Source organism: Bufo gargarizans, chromosome 5 (assembly GCF_014858855.1).
Source record: "Bufo gargarizans isolate SCDJY-AF-19 chromosome 5, ASM1485885v1, whole genome shotgun sequence".
Lineage (NCBI taxonomy): Eukaryota > Metazoa > Chordata > Amphibia > Anura > Bufonidae > Bufo > Bufo gargarizans.
This window is the reverse complement of record NC_058084.1, coordinates 29999907-30014299: the sequence shown is the minus strand read 5'-3', so window position 1 is coordinate 30014299 and position 14393 is coordinate 29999907. Positions and strand designations below refer to the sequence as shown.

At 48.1% G+C, this 14393-nt stretch overlaps 1 protein-coding gene across 1 annotated transcript in view; it reads left to right on the top strand.

The window, feature by feature from the left end:
- The window catches only part of LOC122938963 (zinc finger CCCH domain-containing protein 3-like), a 34870-nt gene extending 23386 nt beyond the window's left edge, over window positions 1-11484 (top strand). The window contains exons 7-8 of the mRNA XM_044294856.1: window positions 30-190; window positions 10354-11484. Coding sequence (XP_044150791.1) covers window positions 30-190; window positions 10354-10385 — 193 coding nt within the window. The 3' untranslated portion in view covers window positions 10386-11484. The remainder of the gene's footprint in view (window positions 1-29; window positions 191-10353) is intronic.
- The last annotated feature ends 2909 nt before the right edge of the window (window positions 11485-14393 follow it).

Genomic DNA, 14393 nt, shown 5'->3' with positions numbered 1-14393 from the left:
TCCCAAACCTGACCCCATGTACGTTACAGGATGTCGCCGGTGCCCACACGTGTCAGTCACCACCCTTCCACCAGTGATGACCCGGGCAGCAGCGGACTCCAGAGCTGTCCTTCTTTCATCTCTCTGAACTGCTCCTCTGCCAGCGAGGGGACGCCCGCCTCCGAAAGGGTCAAGTCATCTGAAACCGCAGGTAACCCTAATGGGGCGTCGATCTATTCTGCAGCGCGGTACAGTCTTTTCTCTAGAGAGAGAGCAAGACTGCAGGGTCCGACTACACAGGGACTGTTTGTTGTCTGTTGCCGTGGAGACACATAGGTCTGTATAGGAGCCGTAGACACAAAATGGTAGTCGAAACCTACTGCTTAGATTTTTACCCTTTAATCTTCCCAGTACGCATGACTGACACCCCACCATCACCTGTACATATGGTGCTGGTCATCCTTCGGACCCCTGGTGTGCAGCTGCTGTCCTGATCATGTTCCGCTGCAGTGCACAAAACCCATATGGGATGTAAATAGTGGGTGTTTCTATTCTCTGACAGCAAGCAGAGATCTTTATAGTATATTAGAAATACATTGATTTAGCTTCTTCTTTTTATTGGACCAGCCCTTTAAAGGTTTGGTGCCGGTCGCCGTGTACCCGGAGAAGTTGTTGCGGGGTCCGCCGCGGCCCCCTCCCCGTGATACGTAGTGACCCCATGAATAAGACATAAGACCAGAGTTTGCGCTTTCTGCGGAGTTCACCTCTAAGTTTGACTTCTCTCCTCACTTTACCTCTGGAGCGCGGCACAGACCCGACCATATGTCTGCCTGATAAATAATTGAGGTGGAAGACGGGGCGAGAGCATCGCCATGCTCCGTGTATTCCCAGGAAGAGAGGCGGGGACCCCCAGACATGGAGGAAGGTCACCCCCCTCCTGCTCCACTTATCCACCTGGCAGAGGCTCTCGTGCTGGGACTCCTAAATCCTGGGGTAGGAAGAAGCGGGATCTCTCCCGGGGAACCTGCCTGCGAAGAGACAGCTGCGACCAATCCGGCAGCCGCACGTGCGGCCAGGTGCATCTCCCAGGGCCGGACGAGGCGTCTCGGAGCCGCTCAAGTGTCCACAAGTCACGGCAAGTCAGACTTCTAAGCCTCAGAGCCTCGGCCTGAACGGCGCTCCATTGGTTGATTTGGCAGGAAGTCAAATTTACATCACGAGACCGTTTTACTTCAGGGTTGCGCTGACAAATTTGCAAACTTCAGAGCTGAAATCTCCCAGCATTCCCTGCATGTTCGGTCTCAGCACTGAGCTTGATGTAGGGAAAATGGACCGCCCTGCATTATAGGAGCTCGCCCGGGCTGTCCACAAACCTGCTGACTGTTTCCAATGCTAAGAAGCTACAGACACATCTGAGGATCAGGCTGGATTAGAAACGCTGCTGCTCGTCCTCTGACAGATCTGCCTGGACCAAGCCGAGGGGACATTGGAGTGCGCCCCAAGTGCAGAACACATTGGAGCACCCCCATCATCCTTATTCCCGCAAACCCACAATCGAATCCCTGGATTTAACACAATGGACTACTCCCATCATCCCTTCCCCTAGGAACTCAAAATCTATGCCTGTTATCTAACGTGTTGGATCACTTCCATCATCCCTGTTTCCAGGAACTCATAATCTAATTTCCCTAATACAATGTGTCACTCCCAACATCCCTTTCCATAGGAACTCATGTCTAAACTCCCAATACAATGTATCACTCCCAACATCCCTGTTTCCCAGGAACTGACAATCAAATCCTCCTGTCTAAAACAGCGGATCTCTTCCATGGTAACTATCCCCAGGAACTATCATCATCATCCTTTTTCCCAGGAACTCGTAGTTAGAACCCTCTTTCGAACAGAATGGATTACTCCCATCATCCCTCTCCATAGGAACTCGCGTCTACACCCCCTAACACAGTCTATGACTCCCATCATCCCTGTTCTGAATGAACCCACAATCTAATCCCCCTATCTAACACAATGGATCACTCCCATCATCCTTTTCTCAGGTATGAGCCCCCAAGAGCATCTGTGTAAAGTGACGTCACATCACTCGGCAGAGCCGTGTCCTGGCCCCATGACCACCGGTCCACTCTGTAACCCTTTCCCTGATGGCTGTTATATTGGGAGTAGTAGTTGTCCCCCCCCCCCCCCCCCCTCAGTGTCCCATCTTTTCCGTTGCCCGCACCCCTGTGCTAATGATTAGCGAGCGCACCAATGCAAACCACTTCATTTGCGAGCTAATTTAATTAGGAAGCGCCCATTCCAGTTAATTTGCTGGTGAAGATGGCTGCAGCCTGGTGGCGCGAGCAGCTGTTCCCGTCTCCCCCGGCGCGCGTTCAGGGCCCTGCCAATGGCTCCGCTCAGCCTTGTTTGGGAGAAAGAAGAGGATTTTATGGCCTCCAACGAGCGTCTCCGTAAACACTTTACAGCTCTGCGCGCGCCAGAGCGAGGATTAAACCCTCCACAACGCGGCGGGCCGCAAATCTGCCGCCATACGGCCGTCATTTCATCCCCATATTTCACAGTCGTAACGTTAATGGAACACGCGTCCTTAACGGCTCCACTGAGCACGCTCATCCCGCGCGCGGCAAGTCCAGGCATTACCCGGTTAACCCTTCGTGGTGCAGCCGAGGTTCCGTGTCTTTGACCGCACTTTAGTGGATGACGGCCACGGGACAGACCGACGTGCCACCATAGGGACCTCACGTTGGAGTCTGCACGGTGTAACGTTCGCCATGGTGCACGCGTGTTTGCTCCGTTTTTATCTCATTAAGATCGATTACAAATGGCGCAGAGCTAGCGGATTTATAAGGTGCCACAAAATATTGCCACAATCCCTTATGGATCTCTGCTCAGGCTGAGCTTCCTGGTTCATGAATACAATGCCAGAACTGCAGTGATCAGTGACATTGGAGAGGAGTATGTAGGCCATTCAGAATATGCAGGAAGCTGAGTGATGACCCCCTCTGTGCGACTTACCTTACGTTTTTTACTTGACTCGTTGTATCGATGTACGCAGTTATGTCAGAATTGCACCAAATTTCTGAAAAAGCAATATTTCTAAAAAATTTCCACAATTTTTTTTTTCTTTGCTGCGGACATTTTTATCTCTCATTTTGCCTTGCTTGATGTCTGTGTTTCTTGCGTCCGTCTTTACCGCAGCATACGCGCTTTCATGTACACGGTAAGGGCGGCACCTTTTAGGTTTTCCATGAAAACGATGGCGCCGCTGCTGAGACAGCGCCTGAGAACAGGGCGAGAACTTGTGAAAAGGCAGAGGGTCGTCTGACAGGGTGCAAACAGGGAGCGAGGGCAGAGCAGCATGGGGGCGAGAAGCAGCTGCGCAGAACTAGGTCACAGCGAATCCCACCGACACGGCTCTGCTCATCTGCCAGGATCCAGCATCACACCTGCATCACATTGCACCCATCATACAGAATATAAAACCACCCGATATTATGTATCTCCCCCTCAAGGTGTGTCCTGTGGTATCGGGTCCGGTAAGTTGTTCAGTGCGACCTCCGTGGATCCCACAGGTGATGATCGGATTGAGACTCGTCATCACCTTCATCTCTTTGTCATGTTCCTCATTCCTGGACAGTTTTTGCAGTGTGGCCGGGGCATTAGAGGGCACCGCTACCACGAAGGGGGTTTATTGTCTGTAGAATGGTCAGGTAGGTCATACGTGTCACATCCACATGATGCCAGGACCCAAGGTTTCCTGTAGAATATTGCCCAGAGCATCAAACCGCCTCCACCAGCTTGTCTTCTTCTCATAGTGCACCTGGTGCCACCTCCTCCCCAGGTAAGTGACGCACCCGGCCATCCACGTGATGTAACATGATTCCTCAGACCAGGCTGCCTTCTTCTCATAGTGCACCCGGTGCCACCTCCTCCCCAGGTAAGTGACGCACCCGGCCATCCACCTGATGTAATGTGATTCATCAGACCAGTCTGCCGCCTTCTCATAGTGCACCTGGTGCCACCTCCTCCCCAGGTAAGTGACGCACCCAGCCATCCACATGGCGTAATGTGATTCATCAGACCAGGCCGTCTCCTTCCCATAGTGCACCTGGTGCCATCTATTCCCCAGGTAAGTGACGCACCCGGCTGTCCACATGATGTAATGTGATTCCTCAGACCAGGCTGCCTTCTTCTCATAGTGCACCTGGTGCCATCTATTCCCCAGGTAAGTGACGCACACACACCCCGCCATCCACATGATGTAATGTGATTCATCAGACCAGGCCGTCTTCTTCCCATAGTGCACCCGGTGCCATGTCTTCCCCAGGTAAGTGACGCACACGCACCCGGCCGTCCACATGATGTAACATGATTCCTCAGACCAGACTGCCTTCTTCCCATAGTGCACCTGGTGCCATCTATTCCTCAGGTAAGTGACGCACACGCACCCGGCCATCCACATGATGTAATGTGATTCATCAGACCAGGCTGCCTTCTTCCCATAGTGTACCTGGTGCCATCTCCTCCCCAGGTAAGTGACGCACACGCACCCGGCCGTCCACATAATGTAACATGATTCATCAGACCAGGCCGTCTTCTTCCCATAGTGCACCTGGTGCCACCTTCTCCCCAGGTAAGTGACGCACCCGGCTGTCCACATGATGTAATGTGATTCCTCAGACCAGGCTGCCTTCTTCCCATAGTGCACCCGGTGCCATCTCTTCCCCAGGTAAGTGACGCACCCGGCCATCCACATGATGTAATGTGATTCATCAGACCAGGCTGCCTTCTTCCCATAGTGCACCTGGTGCCATCTCCTCCCCAGGTAAGTGACGCACCCGGCCATCCACCTGATGTAATGTGATTCATCAGACCAGGCTGCCTTCTTCCCATAGTGCACCTGGTGCCATCTCCTCCCCAGGTAAGTGACGCACCCGGCCATCCACCTGATGTAATGTGATTCATCAGACCAGGCTGCCTTCTTCCCATAGTGCACCTGGTGCCACCTCCTCCCCAGGTAAGTGACGCACCCGGCCATCCACCTGATATAATGTGATTCATCAGACCAGGCTGCCTTCTTCCCATAGTGCACCTGGTGCCATCTCCTCCCCAGGTAAGTGACGCACACGCACCCGGCCGTCCACATGATGTAACGTGATTCCTCAGACCAGGCTGCCTTCTTCCCATAGTGCACCTGGTGCCATCTCTTCCCCAGGTAAGTGACGCACACGCACCCGGCCGTCCACATGATGTAACGTGATTCCTCAGACCAGGCCGTCTTCTTCCCATAGTGCACCTGGTGCCACCTTCTCCCCAGGTAAGTGACGCACCCGGCCGTCCACATGATGTAATGTGATTCCTCAGACCAGGCCGCGTTCTTCATTGCTCCAGTTCTGAAGCTTATGGACCCATTGTAGTCATTTTTGGTGCTGGACAAGGGACAGCATGGGCTCTTACTGGTCCATACACAGCAAGCCCTGTGTCCTGACACCTTTCTATCACCGCCACCAGCAGCTTCTCTGTGGGGTAGGACCGGATGGGCCCAACTAGCACCCATGACCCTGTCACCAGTTCTCCTTCCTAGGACCACTTTTGGTAGGTACTGACCACTACATACTGGGGACACCACGCAAGGCCATTGTCACCAGATAACCATTTACTTTGCCCCTGGTTTTAATCTTCTGGCTGATTTGTATTGGGCCCCTGTCCGCCTGCGATCACTAGTAACGTACCTCGGCTTTCGGTTCATGCAGTTAGCTCGGTGAGTTATGGCCGGGCCCCTGCTCGTGCTCTGTAAGCATTGATTGGGGCCCCCCGCTGTTTGCGACTTCAGGGCTCAGTGCGGTAAACGAGCCAGAGCCCCCACCGAGCAGTAATGGCGGAGACGACTCAGTGCCAGATGGTGACAGCAGCGTGCCGCCGCCCGAGACTCAGACTGTGTCACTGGTTATACTGGGGCAGAACCGACTGGTCTATAATGGGATATGGAAGTGGATTTCTCATCTCCTCAGACAATGCAGCGTTGCTAGAATCACTGATCGTAGCTCTGGAGCAAGTGAGCAGAGCTGCAGTGTAAAGTATGGTTGCTTTCATTCTGTGAGGCCCCATTGGATTTTACCCAGTGTATTTTCTAGTCCATGTCATATTAAATCTTTTCCCCTGTTTGAATAAAAAAAAATGGTGGAATGTATGTAAGGACTTTATCTTAGCAGGAAACCACCTCTGCAGGACTCACAGCTCTGCTTCATCCTGCAAGAATACAATATCAGGACTGCAGTAAAGACTGACACACAAGCAATGAAGTTGGAGCGAGGGATGCAAATATGCAGTATAACAGTTCAGATGATTTATAGGGTATTTAGGATGTGGGTAGCAAGCTCTGTAATGGGGTCCACCTGGGAATTAGGGGTTAATCTTAATGGGTGCATGTCTTCACGCCTGGCGGCCCATAGGCTCCCGATGGATCAGCGGCCGGTATTACCTCCTCTGGAATACCTGCCAGTCTTATTCTGTCCCCGTCCTGGTGGCAGTGGAGCCTGGCGCTGCACCTGTCACTTCTCATCCCTCCTCACAGGTGACTAATTGCAGCTAACGCGGTGAGAGCGGGGTGTTAGAGGTGCGGCGGGCACACGGGAGGGGGCGAGGTGATAAATAAAGGGCTTTATTGTGCAGTGATGAGCTCTGCAGCCTCCTACACTAATGGGACAAGATTGCCAGTCTGTGTGCGCAGAGCCAGGTACACTGTATGGCTAGGCTGGCACCAGAAGGAGATCTTTCTGTGCTGTGCTGACATCTGTCATCATGGGTAGAGTGCCTACAGATTGCAACACGTCTGGCACCATGTGCGGCGTGTCTAAAGAAGGCAACAAGACTGGCACAATGTGTAGAGTATCTATAGAAAGCAACAAAATTGGCACCATGTGTAGAGAGTCTGTAGACTGGAACAAGACTGGCACCATGTGTAGGGAGTCTGTAGACTGGAACAAGACTGGCACCATGTGTAGAGAGTCTGTAGACTGGAACAAGACTGGCACCATGTGTAGAGAGTCTGTAGACTGGAACAAGACTTGCACCAAGTGTAGAGAGTCTATAGACTGGAACAAGACTGGCACCATGTGTAGAGAGTCTATAGACTGGAACAAGACTGGCACCATGTGTAGAGAGTCTGTAGACTGGAACAAGACTGGCACCATGTGTAGAGAGTCTGTAGACTGGAACAAGACTGGCACCATGTGTAGGGAGTCTGTAGACTGGAACAAGACTGGCACCATGTGTAGAGAGTCTGTAGACTGGAACAAGACTGGCACCATGTGTAGGGAGTCTGTAGACTGGAACAAGACTGGCACCATGTGTAGAGAGTCTGTAGACTGGAACAAGACTGGCACCATGTGTAGAGAGTCTGTAGACTGGAACAAGACTTGCACCAAGTGTAGAGAGTCTATAGACTGGAACAAGACTGGCACCATGTGTAGAGAGTCTATAGACTGGAACAAGACTGGCACCATGTGTAGAGAGTCTGTAGACTGGAACAAGACTGGCACCATGTGTAGAGAGTCTGTAGACTGGAACAAGACTGGCACCATGTGTAGAGAGTCTGTAGACTGGAACAAGACTGGCACCATGTGTAGAGAGTCTGTAGACTGGAACAAGACTGGCACCATGTGTAGGGAGTCTGTAGACTGGAACAAGACTGGCACCATGTGTAGAGAGTCTGTAGACTGGAACAAGACTGGCACCATGTGTAGAGAGTCTGTAGACTGGAACAAGACATGCACCATGTGTAGAAAGTCTGTAGACTGGAACAAGACTGGCACCATGTGTAGGGAGTCTGTAGACTGGAACAAGACTGGCACCAAGTGTAGGGAGTCTGTAGACTGGAACAAGACTGGCACCAATCGTAGAGTCTATAGACTGGAACAAGACTGGCACCAAGTGTAGAGTCTATAGACTGGAACAAGACTGGCACCAAGTGTAGAGTCTATAGACTGGAACAAGACTGGCACCAAGTGTAGAGTCTATAGACTGGAACAAGACTGGCACAATGTGTAGAGTATCTATAGAAAGCAACAAAATTGGCACCATGTGTAGAACGTCTGTAGACTGGAACAAGACTGGCACCATGTGTAGAGAGTCTGTAGACTGGAACAAGACTGGCACCATGTGTAGAGAGTCTGTAGACTGGAACAAGACTGGCACCAAGTGTAGAGAGTCTGTAGACTGGAACAAGACGGGCACCAAGTGTAGAGAGTCTGTAGACTGGAACAAGACGGGCACCAAGTGTAGAGAGTCTGTAGACTGGAACAAGACTGGCACCATGTGTAGAGAGTCTATAGACTGGAACAAGACTGGCACCATGTGTAGACTGTCTATAGCAGGGATCTCAAACTGCGGCCCTCCAGCTGTTGCCAAACTACAACTCCCAGCATGCCCGGACAGCCTACAGGTATCAGCCTACAGCAGGGCATTGTGGGAGTTGTAGTTTTGCAACAGCTGGAGGGCCGCAGTTTGAGATGCCTGGTCTATAGACTCCAACAAGACCATGGGTAGAGTGTCTATAGACTAGAACAGTGATGGCTAACCTCCGGCACTCCAGCTGTGGTGAAACTGCGACTCCCAGCATGCTCCATTCATTTCTGTGGAGTTCTGAGAGCAGCCAAGCAAGTGTGCATCTTGGGAGTTGTAGTTTTACTACAGCTGGAGTGCTGGAGGTTAGCCATCACAGGACTAGGACAAGATTGGCACCATGTGTAGAGACTGGAACAAGACTGGCACCAAGTGTAGAGTGTCTATAGACTAATACAAGACTGGCACCAATTGTGCAATGTCTGTAGACTGGAACAAGACTGGCACAATGGGTAGAGTATCTATATAAGGCAACACAAGTGACACTGTGGGGAGAGTCTGTGCCTATACTGCTAGTCATGTTACATTCTTTAGAGACCACTTACTGCATACGGTAGAAGTCAGTAATAACACAGTATTCAGTAATCTCCTGAGCTCCCTCTAGTGGTGGCTGTATATATCTGTATGTAGTAATCTCCTGAGCTCCCTCTAGTGGTGGCTGTATATATCTGTATGTAGTAATCTCCTGAGCTCCCTCTAGTGGTGGCTGTATATATCTGTATGTAGTAATCTCCTGAGCTCCCCTAGTGATGACTGTATATATCTGTATGCAGTAATCTCCTGAGCTCCCTCTAGTGGTGGCTGTATATATCTGTATGTAGTAATCTCCTGAGCTCCCCTAGTGATGACTGTATATATCTGTTTGCAGTAATCTCCTGAGCTGCCTCTAGTGGTGGTTGTATATATCTGTATGTAGTAATCCCCTGAGCTCCCTCTAGTGGTGGCTGTATATATCTGTATGTAGTAATCTCCTGAGCTCCCTCTAGTGGTGGCTGTATATATCTGTATGTAGTAATCTCCTCAGCTCCCTCTAGTGGTGGCTGTATATATCTGTATGTAGTAATCTCCTGAGCTCCCTTTAGTGGCGGCTGTATATATCTGTATGCAGTAATCTCCAGAGCTCCCTCTAGTGGTGGCTGTATATATCGGTATGCAGTAATCTCCAGAGCTCCCTCTAGTGGTGGCTGTATATATCTGTATGCAGTAATCTCCTGAGCTCCTCTAGTGGTGGCTGTATATACCTGTATGCAGTAATCTCCTGAGCTCCCTCTAGTGGTGGCTGTATATATCTATATGCAGTAGTCTCCTGAGCTCCCTCTAGTGGTGGCTGTATATATCTGTATGTAGTAATCTCCTGAGCTCCCTCTAGTGGTGGCTGTATATATCTGTATGTAGTAATCTCCTGAGCTCCCTCTAGTGGTGTTTTTTTATATCTGTAGGCAGTAATCTACTATGCACCCCCTAGTGGTGGCTGTATATATCTGTATGTAGTAATCTCCTGAGCTCCCCCTAGTGGTGGATGTATATATCTGTATGCAGCAATCTCCTGAGCTCCCTCTAGTGGTGGCTGTATATATCTGTATGTAGTAATCTCCTGAGCTCCCTCTAGTGGTGGTTTTTTATATCTGTAGGCAGTAATCTACTATGCACCCCCTAGTGGTGGCTGTATATATCTGTATGTAGTAATCTCCTGAGCTCCCCCTAGTGGTGGATGTATATATCTGTATGCAGCAATCTCCTGAGCTCCCCCTAGTGGTGGATGTATATATCTGTATGCAGCAATCTCCTGAGCTCCCCCTAGTGGTGGATGTATATATCTGTATGCAGCAATCTCCTGAGCTCCCTCTAGTGGTGGTTGTATGTATCTGTAGGCAGTAATCTACTATGCTCCCCCTAGTGGTGGTAACAGGCCATCGGAATTTTACCATGGTCCTAATGATCTCTGTCTCTCTCTTGTAGGAAAACCTCTTCAGATCAAGCCGAGGCTGTGACGACCTCCGGAGGAGTCCGCTCTGTAGCCTCCGTTTCTCAGGGTCTTTCCTTCCTCTCATGTTTCTGGAGTGTTTGCTGGGGTGCAGTCAGAGGGTGGCGCTATCTGTGTCCTTTTTGGCGGTCTTTGTGTTACCGGATCCTCAGGTTGATGAGAGGAGCGCTCGCACATTTCATACCTTCTGTACTTTATAGATTTATCTTTTTGCCAGATAATTTTATAAGAAGAGACTTTAGTATTTACTTTGTATGGTTTTTTAACCCCTGCCGGTGAGGTTGGTGTCTGCACTTCTGTAACACGTTTCTAGTTTGGAGGGTCGCGTTTGCCCTCCCGCTATGACCCTCACGACAGTGTTAAACCACAGATCTCTACTAACGGGAGTGATCGGCTGCAGACGACCCTTCACCCCGCTGACGGGGTCCCCGGATGTCGAATGGTTGGGTAAATATCTCATTGTTTATCATCCCCTTTAATCATTTGGGTCTGATTCTGGAGGAATCTAGAAGGCCCTCCGACTCTGTTCAGGCTCTGCTGCCACCACCATCCACACTCCCTGGTTGTCGGAGAAAAGGCCGATCATCAAGTCAGATTTTGACCCAAATTGCGCTGCAGACACTGCACCGAAGATCTGGTATCTATGGATCGTGACTGACAGATTATCTCCATGGTTACAGAGGCTGCCAATAACATCCCCTCATTTACATATATGCTAATGACACATTGCTGCCATGTCCTTATCTTCTACTGATGGTCTTGAGCAGACGTCGGGGTTGATTTTTGGCAGCCGGTGTCAGTTCTGTTTAGGGATAGCTCTACCCACGTGGGGCGACGTGCTGACCACTCTCCGCGGTTCGCATACGGTGGAGCTCCGCTCCCATTTATACTTACCTTTTAGTATTCACCACCTTCCACTGCCAGGTTTTGGGGTGACCACGAGGTTTGGTTTTGGTGGTCCTCTTCCGACACAGCTACAAGACAAGTTGAAGTTTTTTACTGAACCCAGGACGGCGCCCCCTACATTTTATATAAAGTGTTTTATTTCCTATTAGTTGTCCGCTTGTAACGGTAACTTTTCATTAAAGTGCAGATATTTTACTTTACGTCTTCGTGACTCCTGTGGTGATTTTGTCGTGTTTGGTTTTTATTGTCTCAAAGTTCAATGGAGAAGTCGTCATATCCACAGTCTTCCCCATAACTCTTCTCATTCCTCCTTCTGTATGTTGTCGTGACCCTCAGCTGCACCTGTCCTGTCACCAGCTGTCTCCTGCCGATGCCACTCACGTTCTCCTCCACCCGTCCATATATCTCTGTCATACCAGGATCTTCATCTAAACCTCCGTACTGGACCTCATCATCCTCTACATCCTGTTATTATAGATACATTATATTCTAATACATAGGGGCAGTATTATAGTAGTTCTATTCTTGTACATAGGAAGCAGTATTATAGTAGTTCTATTCTTGTACATAGGAGGCAGTATTATAGTAGTTATATTCTTGTACATAGGAGCAGTATTATAATAGTTATATTCTTGTACATAGGAGGCAGTATTATAGTAGTTATATTCTAGTACATAGGAGCAGTATTATAGTAGTTATATTCTTGTACATAGGAAGCAGTATTATAGTAGTTCTATTCTTGTACATAGGAGGCAGTATTATAGTAGTTATATTCTTGTACATAGGAGCAGTATTATAGTAGTTATATTCTTGTACATAGGAGGCAGTATTATAGTAGTTATATTCTTGTACATAGGAGCAGTATTATAGTAGTTATATTCTTGTACATAGGAGCAGTATTATAGTAGTTATATTCTTGTACATAGGAGCAGTATTATAGTAGTTATATTCTTGTACATAGGAGGCAGTATTATAGTAGTTATATTCTTGTACATAGGAGCAGTATTATAGTAGTTATATTCTTGTACATGGGAGCAGTATTATAGTAGTTATATTCTTGTACATAGGAGCAGTATTATAGTAGTTATATTCTTGTACATAGGAGCAGTATTATAGTAGATATATTCTTGTACATAGGAGGCAGTATTAGAGTAGTTACAAACCGGATTCCAAAAAAGTTGGGACACTATACAAATCGTGAATAAATGCTGAATGCAATGATGTGGAGGTGCCAACTTCTAATATTTTATTCAGAATAGAACATAAATCACGGAACAAAAGTTTAAACTGAGAAAATGTACCATTTTAAGGGAAAAATATGTTGAATCAGAATTTCATGGTGTCAACAAATCCCCAAAAAGTTGGGACAAGGCCATTTTCACCACTGTGTGGCATCTCCCCTTCTTCTTACAACACTCAGCAGACGTCTGGGGACCGAGGAGACCAGTTTCTCAAGTTTAGAAATAGGAATGCTCTCCCATTCTTGTCTAATACAGGCCTCTAACTGTTCAATCGTCTTGGGCCTTCTTTGTTGCACCTTCCTCTTTATGATGCGCCAAATGTTCTCTATAGGTGACAGATCTGGACTGCAGACCGGCCATTTCAGTCCCCGGATCCTTCTCCTACGCAGCCATGATGTTGTGATTGATGCAGAATGTGGTCTGGCATTATCTTGTTGAGAAATGCAGGGTCTTCCCTGAAAGAGATGACATCTGGATGGGAGCAGATGTTGTTCTAGAACCTGAATATATGTTTCTGCATTGATGGTGCCTTTCCAGACATGCAAGCTGCCCATGCCACACGCACTCATGCCACCCCATACCATCAGAGATGCAGGCTTCTGAACTGAGCGTTGATAACAACTTGGGTTGTCCTTGTCCTCTTTGGTCCGGATGACATGGCGTCCCAGATTTCCAAAAATAACTTAGAATCGTGACTCATCTGACCACAGAACAGTCTTCCATTTTGCCACACTCCATTTTAAATGATCCCTGGCCCAGTGAAGACGCCTGAGCTTGTGGATCTTGCTTAGAAATGGCTTCTTCTTTGCACTGTAGAGTTTCAGCTGGCAGCGGCGGATGGCGCGGTGGATTGTGGTCACTGACAATGGTTTCTGGAAGTATTCCTGAGCCCATTCTGTGATCTCCTTTACAGTAGCATTCCTGTTTGTGGTGCAGTGTCGTTTAAGGGCCCGGAGATCACGGGCATCCAGTATGGTTTTACGGCCTTGACCCTTACGCACAGAGATTGTTCCAGGTTCTCTGAATCTTCGGATGATGTTCTGCACAGTTGATGATGATAGATGCAAAGTCTTTGCAATGTTTCGCTGGGTAACACCTTTCTGACATTGCTCCACTATCTTTCTGCGCAACATTGTGGGAATTGCTGATCCTCTACCCATCTTGGCTTCTGAGAGACACTGCCGCTCTGAGAAGCTCTTTTTATACCCAATCATGTTGCCAATTGACCTAATTAGTGTTAATTGGTCTTCCAGCTCTTCGTTATGCTCAAATTTACATTTTCCAGCCTCTTATTGCTACTTGTCCCAACTTTTTTGGGATTTGTTGACACCGTGAAAATTTGAATCAACATATTTTTCCTTTAAAATGATACATTTACTCGGATTAAACGTTTGATCCGTCATCTACGTTCTATTACAGATAACATACTGACATTTGCCATCTCCACATCATTGCATTCAGGTTTTATTCACAATTTGTTTAGTGTCCCAACTTTTTTGGAATCCGGTTTGTATATTCTAGTACATAGGAGCAGTATTATAGTAGTTATATTCTTGTACACAGGAGCAGTATTATAGTAGTTATATTCTTGTACATAGGAGCAGTATTATAGTAGTTATATTCTTGTACATAGGGACAGTATTATAGCAGTTATATTCTTGTACATAGGGACAGTATTATAGCAGTTATATTCTTGTACATAGGAGGCAGTATTATAGTAGTTATATTCTTGTACATAGGAGCAGTATTATAGTAGTTATATTCTTGTACATAGGAGCAGTATTATAGTAGTTATATTCTTGTACATAGGAGCAGTATTATAGTAGTTATATTCTTGTACATAGGGGGCAGTATTATAGTAGTTATAT